This window comes from Zeus faber, assembly GCF_960531495.2.
Source record: "Zeus faber genome assembly, chromosome: 20".
In the NCBI taxonomy this organism is placed as follows: Eukaryota; Metazoa; Chordata; class Actinopteri; order Zeiformes; family Zeidae; genus Zeus; species Zeus faber.
The window spans coordinates 4,313,641-4,324,107 of NC_137207.1; the positions used below are offsets into that span (position 1 = coordinate 4,313,641).

General features: G+C 42.8%; 1 protein-coding gene across 1 annotated transcript; it reads right to left on the reverse strand.

The window, feature by feature from the left end:
* Positions 1-258: 258 nt before the first annotated feature.
* LOC307245478 (zinc finger protein 518A) lies at positions 259-10,258 on the reverse strand. Its single transcript, XM_080021064.1, has 2 exons — positions 10,076-10,258; positions 259-4,402 (listed from the first exon to the last, which is right to left on the reverse strand). The coding sequence occupies exon 2, from the start codon at positions 4,380-4,382 to the stop codon at positions 276-278; it is 4,107 nt and encodes a 1,368-aa protein (XP_079877190.1). The 5' UTR covers positions 4,383-4,402; positions 10,076-10,258; the 3' UTR covers positions 259-275.
* Positions 10,259-10,467: the final 209 nt, after the last annotated feature.

Here is a 10,467-nt window from a genome sequence, read left to right on the forward strand (position 1 = left end):
CAAACCAGTGCTCCCTTAATCTGTTCTTTTACAGTGCGCAGTTTTCACAGTTCAATTTCACCTGTACATGTATGATTTTAAAATCCTATTTACAGCACATAAATTACTAGAGTATTTACATACAAAAAGAACTTTTGAACTCTATTTAAGAATATGTATTTACAGGAATAGAAATTGCAAGAATAAAAGTCTTGTGGAAAGTGGTTAAAAATATACAATATCCCCCCCCCCTCCCACCCACACACACACACACACACACACACACTTTAAAGTGTTCAAAAAAACTTGTTCCAGTCTCTTGTTGCCTCCATAAGATGCCGTTGACCGTGGCCAATCCAGTCCTCTTGGCTGTTGAAAAGCCGGCCACAAAACCAGCAGTCAAACGATGGCTGGTCTGCGCAACGCGATACAGCCTTGACTACTTCATACTTTTTCTTGCTTTTCTTCTTTAGCTTCAATTTGAGAAGAAATCGTTCACGGACAGAACTCTGGACTGGCCGTGGTCTTGGAGGGGAGAGACCTTTCGTCAAAGACTTCCCAAGTTCCCCAATGTCGTTGAGCACAGATAGGGCCTGGACAGTTTGATGAGAAAGCGATACTTTTGTAACAGCACCTCTGTATCGGTTAACAGATTTCATGATGCTCATGACCTCAGGTATATCAGCATCTGGATGGTTAAGCACCACTACAGGTTGATTTCTACGAGGGCACTTGACCTGCTGTAGAGGACTGAACGGGGAAAGTCTCAGCGTTCCTTCAATGTCTTTGGCTACAGGCTGCCATAATACAGGAGTCTCTCTTTCAGTCAGTGTTTTGTTTGCGAGTCTCCTTGCTTTATGCACAGACACTGGAAGCTCGTCAAAGAGTTGTTTCCTGCGCCTTTTTCTTTGGCTTGGTGGCCGAATAGGCCTCGGGGCTAAATGAAGTTTCTCCCCCTCATACTGTTTTACATTAACACTCAAATTTGGTTGGGACGACAAACCGTAAGCTACCTTAATATGTTCCGCGACAGCATTTTCTACTGGGATCAGCTTTTTCCCACGACTGGAGGCATTTCCATTCGATTTATTTGACACCAGAAAACACTGGGTCTGTGGTTTAGTGGACAGAAACAATGGATGATTAGTTGAGGTGGGTGCACCACTTGTAAAAAGCCCACTGGTAGGTGTGACAATCTTAAAAAGAACTTTGGATCCAGTGCTTTCACTGTTTTTCTTTGACTGAGTCATGGCCTGTCCTTCAGCATTACTGAGAAGTATGCCTGACTTGGGTTGTGAGACGTACCTTACCAGGTAGGCTTGACGACCTGTTTGTAAAGGGATTTTTTTTTCTGCATGGTTTACGGGCATGGCCAGAATTGAACGCGAACCGAGTGGCCCTTGTGAGCTGGCCAATTTGAAACCAACATTACCAGGGGCCTTTACAATTGGAAGTGACCTTTGTACTAAGTAGCAGGTCTGTTGTGGTTTTAAAGTCTTATCCATTTGACTGCCATTTGCTGCGTTAGAAACAAGAACAGGGCCCTTCAACCCTGTGCTGTTGATAATGTAGTGACTTGAGATGGTGCTGACACCTGGTTGCAAACCAGACAAAGAAGTGGTCCCCATTTCACTCGTCCTCAAGATTGGTTTTGACATTCCTATACTTGTAGTCTTTTCACATTGGCTAGTTGCTTGACATGATCTTTCAAATCCTGGCTTTAAATAAGAAACGTTTATCTGAGGACTGCTGGATTTGGTTATCAGTTTAAAACCTGGGTTTCCTTTAAGCTGCAGTGGTGTTGTGCAATGATTCTCCACAGTCTGAAAGAGCATTTGCTTCTTACCCTCTGGCATCTGAAGAATTCTTAGGGTTGTCTTTGTTGGTTTTCCAGAGTCACTGCTATCAGCTGAAGTTGCTACTCTTTCCTTATTAAGCGTATGGGTAATGATGGCATCTGCATGGTCTTCCACCATATGGCTGACGAAAGTGGAACTATTCCTACTCTCTAGTTGCTTTGCACACACTGGGATATTCTCCTCCTCAACTTTGATAATATTGAAGTCTTGAAATATTGACTCTGAAGCTTCCTCTTCAGTTGATTGATCGTCGACACTGGCTACGCACTCATCAACCTCGATGTTCTTTTCTGAAATGGCTTCCATGTCCTCCCCATGGGCATGCTGAGAAGCCTCCACATCTGTGTCTTCTTGAATTCCAGATTTGTTACATGGTTCTGGTGATTCTGCCAATGTTAGACTCCACTGAGATGATTCTTGTCCACCAGCACCATCGCTGTCCGTTGAAATTTCAGCGAGAGTGTCTGAAGTGTTAAAGGTTTCTTTTGAATAATTATGAAAACTAAATACTTCTTGGTTTGGAGAATTCCAGATTGGGTCTCCTTTCAATATAGCAGAGTGTGGCTCTGACTGAGGACTTAGATTTGCAGAGGGACTATTTGAGCAGCGCTGAGCAGATTTAGAGAGACTTTTGTTTTCTGCAGAATAAGAATTTATCTCCTTGTCAACACAAACAGTCTTTTCTGGGGAGGTTTCTGCTAACCGACCATCGTCTTCCATATGTCCATCAATATGGAGGTCAACCGCTGTATCCGGAAGTACCGTCCAATTCGCGGCCCTACATGTACCAAGAATTTGTTTTGGAGGCAATGAGTCTTGATGTTCTTTTGAGTGACAAGTTGAATCAATATTGTTCGGTGATGACATTGGAGATTTGGTATTTATTCTTTCACTGTTTAAATGTGCAGGTATTGAACTTAAATCATGCTTAGTTTTTGGGGAATAATTATGTTCACTAAAATCATCTCCTTTTCTTGCTACAGGATTAAGTATATTTTCTTCAGGTTCTGTTTGTTCTCTGCATTCATCTCTCTGCCAGGCAGGAAGACATTCAGAAAGAGGTATTTCTTCCTCTTCCACCTTAACTTTTACTGCCATAATATCATCCTGAAAAGCCTGTGTATTAGAGCTGCTCTTCTGAGATGCAGCCAAGCAGGGGAATGTCAAACAATCATTATCATATTCTCCGAGAGATTCTTTGCTTTCATTAGATGCAACATCAGATGCCGCAGAGCCCAAGTCATCTATCTGAGAAAGATTCTGAGTGTGTGAATCTACTTTTGTTGTTGGCATGACTTTGAGAACTAAATGCTTTTTGCCATCAACCATCTTTAGTCCAATCACTTTAGTTGTGCAGTTTGGTGGAAGCGAGATTTTATTTTTGACCATTAGAACCGTTAGTCCATTGGGGTTGTTGTGACTTGCTATGTCAGATGGTGAACAGTTTTCATATTCCTGGAACACTGGCTGTGCAGGTGATGTTGCCTCGGTGTCAATCTGCTGTTCTGTATTATGACACAGCTGGTTCCAATTTTTGTTATTTTTTATTTCAATGTTATCAAATCGCGATTCTTCCCAGGCCTTTTCTGATTTTAACAACCTGCCATTTTTGTTTGGTAAAATTGCAGAGAGGGAGTCCATTTTTGATACCCATTGGGAATCTTTTGTTTCTCCACAAAGGGCGGGGCTTTTCTTTAGCAGAAGTTTCAAACTTGCAGATGAATTTGACATAGTATTGCTGTCCTCTACTGCTCTCCACAGGCTCTTCCTGTCTCCCGTCTCTCCACTGTGGACATTGATCATGTGTTTCGTAAGGTTATCGCCCTTCGTTGTGCTGTAGCCACAGCTCTGGCAAGTGAATGTAGTGGAGTGAACTTTCATGTGCCTCTGGTGTTCCTCTTTGTTCAAGCTGACATGGTGGCATTTGTAACAGTTCAGTCGACTCTTGTTATGATGGTGAATATGCTGGACAAATGTGCCTGCATCCAGAGTCGTAAACTCACATTTTTCACAGTGAAAATGTCCGTTCAAACTATGACACATGATGTAGTGCCGAGTGAGCAAAAGCAGTGAATACTGAACATCATCATTGCAGATCTCACACGTCACCAGGGTGTTCCTGTGTCCAATCCGATGGCGTTGAAGAGCCGGGAACTCGTTTGTGACAAATCCACATAAATCGCAAGGATATGTAGGAAGACTTTCTTTATGTGACCCTCTAAAATGTTTAAGAAGGTCATTAGGGCTGTACATCAAGTCATCTTTACATACTGAACAGCTAAAGCTGAGAATCTTCCCCGAGAAAACTGCTCCCTGTGCGTTTTTACAAGGAGACTTCTTCAACACTTTTGTGTTTGTGCTGGTGGGACATGGTGTCCCTTCAATTGAGCGCTCTCCAGGTTCACACTGGAGCGACCTGTTCGACTGATCGGTCACTTCTTTTAGATGCTTAAAGACAAAGTCTTTTATCTCATCCAGTTCATCTTCTGTGTTTGTGATGTTGCCATTTTTGTAGGAGTTAGTCGTTTCAGGGTCTTCGTCCATAGTTGCACTACTGGAGATATCTGTAAAAAAAAAGAAAAAAAAGATATGCTTTTAGAAGATTGTGATACTTTATTTTACTTTATTCTTTTTACTTTTTGCTTTTGTGTGGCACGGTGCATTGCACTGCTGCCTCATAGCAAGAAGGTCCTGGGTTTGATTCCTGCCTGGGGCGCTGTTAGCACTGTGCTCTGATGGGTTATCTCCCAATTAGTAGCCTTTCTGTGTGGAGTTTGGACGCCCACCAAAAACATGCACACATCATCGTCTGACCAGCGATGGAAATATGGAACAAGGTCCCCGGGAGCGTCATTGAATGCTGCCCAATGCTCCTGGCTGCCCCCCCCCTGGAGGAAGGACAAGCCAGGATGGGTTAAATGCAGAGGCCACATTTCACCGGCCACCATCCAAAGCATGTGAATGCATGTGGTGGCGTGTCGTGTGATGATAAAAGATTCTTCAAATTCTTCTTCTAATTTATTTTTCAGGTGTCCCCCACCAACACAAAACTGACTTCCCAAATACTGGACAACAGATCTTCATAACTTTAATGATCAGGTAATTAGTTTAGTTATCACAAATATGCTCTTAATAGCTGTTGCACAGTAGTACTGTGGCCCTCGAGGAGCAAGTGGGAGTCAAGCATTTCTAAGCACAAGGATACCTTATTGCCCAAGGGTTAGGGTTCACTACCCAAAGCCTGACAGGAGAACAACCTTCACCTCCTCCAGAAAGCAGGTGACCTCACTAAGCATCAATCATGTTAGTTCAATCTAGGCTTTGGCAGAATAACAATTAAATCAGCAATTGGCAATATTGATCGCCAATTGACATTAATGACAATTTTTTTTATCCGCAAAGAGAAATCCGACCAATGAAACAGATTACCGTGTAAGTGCAGTTCACTGTGTTCTGAAACTGATCGTGGGACCGAAGAGGAAGAGAGGGGGCGGAGGGAGACAGCTGCTTTCTCCCTCTCGCCTTCTCCAGAGCTGTTTTGAGCCCCTTTCACACAGTTCAGGGTAAATTACAGAGATAACCTTTCCACGGCTAGTTAGTTTCACTATTCACACGCGCAGTTACATTCCAGAACATTTCTATCTTGCGCCTTTTCACACATGCCATGACAATGCCGGAATAGATGGGGCAAGGGACAATGCAGCAGAAGTCACCCGGTGCAGTCCCAGTCCACAAGCCCCGCGCTGGAAAGTGGCGGATGGAGCAGCAGCAACCCACGAAGCTCATTTACTTGCACGCACAAAGGGTATGTATCTGGACATAGCACGCAAATAAAAATAAATACGCCTATGAAGTAAATCTTGAAATAAATAAACGAGCCAATAAATATATAAATAAATGTAAATACATAAATGATTAAATATACACTCGACGGAACGTAAATCAGCAATCGCTGCCCCACCAGTGATCACCATTGGAATTTGCATGATTGCCCAAGCCTAGTTCAATCCTGGCATTTATTTCTATTAAATTTCTCAAATATCTTAAAGTTGAAATAAAATTGAACACTAGCTTGAAACGCTTGTCATAAACACATGTTTGGCCTTTGTGTGAGCACATTTCATGAAATAAAAATGGTAGAAATAGTAAATACCATCCTGACAAGTAGAGTTTTATGCTATTTATACTTTACATTGTAGTACATTAATTGAATTTGTATTCTAACTTGGGTAGAAGCCCTTCCAATAGCTCTCATGTCAATAATTACATTTCACTGCATATATGTATGAAAGTATGTATATGTATGTGACAAATAAAAATCTTGAATCTTGAAAATCTTGAATAAGGGCATCCACTTACAGCGACACAGGTTTCTCCCCATTTGAATTATACGCAGGAAGGAAGTTCGAGTGTCCGGCCACGGTGGGTCTAAGGGGGACGCCCCTGGGACCTCACCCGCGTGGATCACGCATTGTACTATGGTATCCTAACTGTTCTGGTAGTCTCTCTCTCCTCAAAGATACAGGACCACACTGGAGAGCGGAATCAACCCACTGTCGGGTAAGGCTGTAAGAGTCTCCGACTGGGTCTGGCTGAAAGGGACCACATCGGGTCACCGAGCACACCTCCCGCGCCGTTCGGCTCGAGGGAAAAGGGGACACGTGGTATCACTGGAGTCAGTGCGTCGCAGCCTCTAACCCCGACTGCCAACGACCAGATCCTAACAGCACCACGACACCGCCCGACCCCTGAGGCACGGGTGGCAGCCGCCGAGTCGGGGCACTCACTGTTAGCTGCAAGGGTGACGTGTTAGTAACCTCTACCCTAGGTCATAGAGGAGCGAGGCGGGACGATGACAATCCCCCGCCCAGAACCAGCCTGTCCACCTCGATGGGATCCCAGGCGCTTCCCCTCCTGATTTGTTTATGGTGTGTTTGATTTTTGCGCTGGATTTAGTTGACCAGGGTTCAAGAGAGAAACATCAAAACAGCGGAGTAAGCACACTTCGCATGAGGTTAAGAGCTAAAACGCTGCGAGATCCAGTATCACACCCAGGGAGACATTGCTCCTAAGAAATTACTCTGTATTTTTTGTTTACTCTTTATTGTAAATGGTCCAGGTGGTGAGTGAATGCCATCCGCACGTTCAATAATACGGATGTTGGTAGGTTTTCCCGCTAAAACAAATAGGGTTTTCCCTACCAATCACTCCTGGTGCCATGCACTGTCATGAATTGTTTATTGTTTGTTTTAAATGTCAGTACTATGTTTTATTTACCTTTTCCCTTGATTAATACATATGTTGTTGACTGTTTTAGAGTGACCTCATGTTTGATGAGGTCAAAAGGGGGATTGTTGGATGTAGTATGGCGCTTAAAATGGCGCCTGTTGGAAATAATATGGCGCTTGCTTAAAATGGCGCCTCTGGTTTGGAAAACAGTTCTTTGTGACCAGTCGCACACATATTGCTCATGATCTATTGCACGTACACAGTTCTTTGTGATCCATATATCCTTTTGTGACGACTTGCTTAGGGGAGACTTTATAAGGGTTGTCGTCTTTGTCATCATTGTCTTTTCGTCTTGTTTCGTTGGTCTTGTCATCGTCGAGACTTTACAAACTGACCCTACTGCAGTAGCACCAATTTAAGATGCTTATTTTGCATTGCACCCGTCTCCGTCTAATTGAGGAAGCTCCACACATCAACCAACCTGGGAGGGATCCGTTTTCCAGATCCCAACACAATGCACTGTCACATTTGTAAAGAAATGGTCACCAGGACTAATCAGAGAAAAGTCATATATTTCAGTTTACAGCTGAAATAACATGTTTTAGTACACTGTACCTCTTCAAAGGCTGCATTAAGTGTCATGGAAGCAAATTTGATTTTAAGAAAATTGTGACATGACTTCATGTGGTACATTTGCAACATTTTACACATCTAGCCCCCATAGACAATGGCAAATCTAGACCACAATTATAGCCATAACACTGATCCAGTGTTATTGGGTTGACGTCACGTATTGATACATTATCAACAAAGTGGACCCTGCTGCTGTACCTGGGTAACGAGTTTCGTTCACTCATGTTTTTATCATCTTTGAATGACAATAAACTGAAATGAATTGAATAACTGGCAAATAACAGGAAGCTACTTTAAAGCTAAACGGAACATGATTGGCTTACGGTTCTGGTTCTCCCTGAATTTGTGATGAGAGAAATACATTTTGCACCAAATCAAATTTATTCATTAGCCGCCAACTGTGGCCACAGATTCATCTGGGTGATTCATTTGGGTTAAATATTTGGGCGAAATACAGCTAACAACACTGTGGCAAGAGTGTTGTTTTGTGTTTTAATAACTCCTCCAATTTGCAAAGTCAGACTGCCGTGGCATCATGTCAGCCTTTTGGAGTGATCTGTCCCCCATTACTTGCATTGAACTCTGGATGAAGGATGAATGTGACAAGAATGAAATCTACCTACATACCTACAACATGAGTGGGGGAAAAAAGGGCTACAATTCAAAAAATTCAAACTTTTCTTTTAAAACCGTATTCAGTGAGAAGTTGTAGGAGATGGGATTTGAACAATCCCCGGGAACCGTGTTAGATGTCAGTGTGTGTGTTTTTTTTTCTATACAGCAGAATAGATGGGGCATGTAACACTGTTAATTGGAGCCCATGGCCTAGTAATGTTCCACAGCAGCTGTTCTATACATTCTTTGTTGTTTTTACGTAAATGTGTGTTCTCATTCAAAATGTATATATGATAATTCATTAATTCATATGTGGGGACGGTAGCTCAGGCAGTAGAGCTGGTCGTCTAGTGATCTAAAGGTTGCTGGTTTGATCCCAGGCTCCTCCTGCTAGCATGCTGTAGTGTCCTTGAGCAAGACACTTAACCCCTAATTGCTCCTGATGGCTGCGTCCGTCGCTGTTTGAATAATTGTAAGTCGCTTTGGATAAAAGCGTCTGCTAAATGAAATGAAATGTAATGTAATGTAATTAAAATGTTGGTTTGTATTTAAATGAAAATCAAATGCATCCCTTTTAACACAGTCATACCTTAAATAACAACACTGAAACTAGTGAGTATAAATATTTCACACATGAAATGGGGATGAGAGACAACAGAAATCCATATGGTCAAAGCATTTATACAGTTGACAAGGGCAGGAACGGATGATTATGCAAATGTATCAACTTGTATGCACATAAATCAAATAAGCAAGCTTTAGTTAATAGAAAAGTGTGAATTCAACACCTTGATCTCTCAAATAGACACTAGTTATCATTCACACCGCTTAAAAAACACGCTTGTTTGGCAGCAGTTCAGCATTAACTCATGCTTCATATGGCTCACTCTCCGTCAACCCCCACGATCAAAGGCAGCCATCTTGGAGAAAATGGCTGCCAGAATGTTATGGCGGATTGATTCCGGAGACATTTCAGGGTCTTCTGATCATATGTTGAAAAAAAATAATAAACAATTAAATAATAATAACAATTCGGATTTTGAACCAAAAGTGTCTTTCAAACTATGTTTCCCCCCCAAAAGAAAAGACTAATGAATTAACTCAATTAAATAGTTAAAACTAAAAGGGAAATGACCCGTCTGCTTTAAACCCTAAATTAAGTTAGTATGATGACACAAACAACAACAATTTATAAATCTCGGGCTTGGGCTTACGATAGATTTGTCTATCCCATCTCAGGTATGTATAAAGTCCAATGATGGTAATAAAAAGTTACTGTACTCCCCCAACACTGTCGTTTTTATGTACATCAAAAATAACATTTCTAGTCGCAATAACACCACGTATCTAGGACAATGTGTATGCAGGTGGACGCAAATCATTAATTTTGCTGATTGATAAATTCAATCCAAGCACTCCAGCCGAGTTACTAGCCCCTAACAGTCTAGGAACTTTAGGAAAGGCTCCATCGTTCCCAGAATCAGGGCTTAAAGGGGGCACTTCTGGTGCCTTGGTTGGGAGTAACGACACATTTAGGTCATAGTGTCCCCGCAGTTTCTGAATATTGTGATCCGGCGTGTGGAGTTTTAATAGCAGTTACACTACAACAAAATAACCCACCCACGCAAATACAGCATAATTTCATAAAAACAAAACGTTAACGGGCCGCCCCCTCCGAGGCGGATTACGCGAACTCCCGTCAAATATGCAACACGGGACAGAGCGGCATGTTTTAACGCGTGCGACGCGCGGTGTTTTACCTTTCTTTTCTCCCTTCACTTTCGCAGCTCGGCGATGGCGGCCATGACAGTCTCATCCGGGTATCGGCGCTGGTGGGTCCGGGTGAGCTCGCCTCGAATCGAGGTTCGACAGTGTAGGGGAGCAAAGCGGACAAATGTGAATTTGCACGTCATAAAAGTCCGAAACGGGTGCTTTTGCTGAACGTCTCTGATCAAACGAGGCCATGTTTTGGAACGCGGAAAGCCATTGTTACTTCTTTATCGCGAGGCAAGTGTCGTTGTTTTCACAGCACGAGCCCCTTACGTCATGTGCGTGTGCAGGAAGCAGGCTGTGCGTCATGAGCTATGGCGGCGTACGCCATTTCCTGCGCCCTTCATGCGATGTGTCATGGAACAGCTCTTCTCGGTTATGG

Excerpts from the sequence above, each read along its gene's own strand:
- LOC307245478 (XM_080021064.1), bottom strand. The coding sequence starts at position 4,382 with ATGGACGAAGACCCTGAAACGACTAACTCCTACAAAAATGGCAACATC.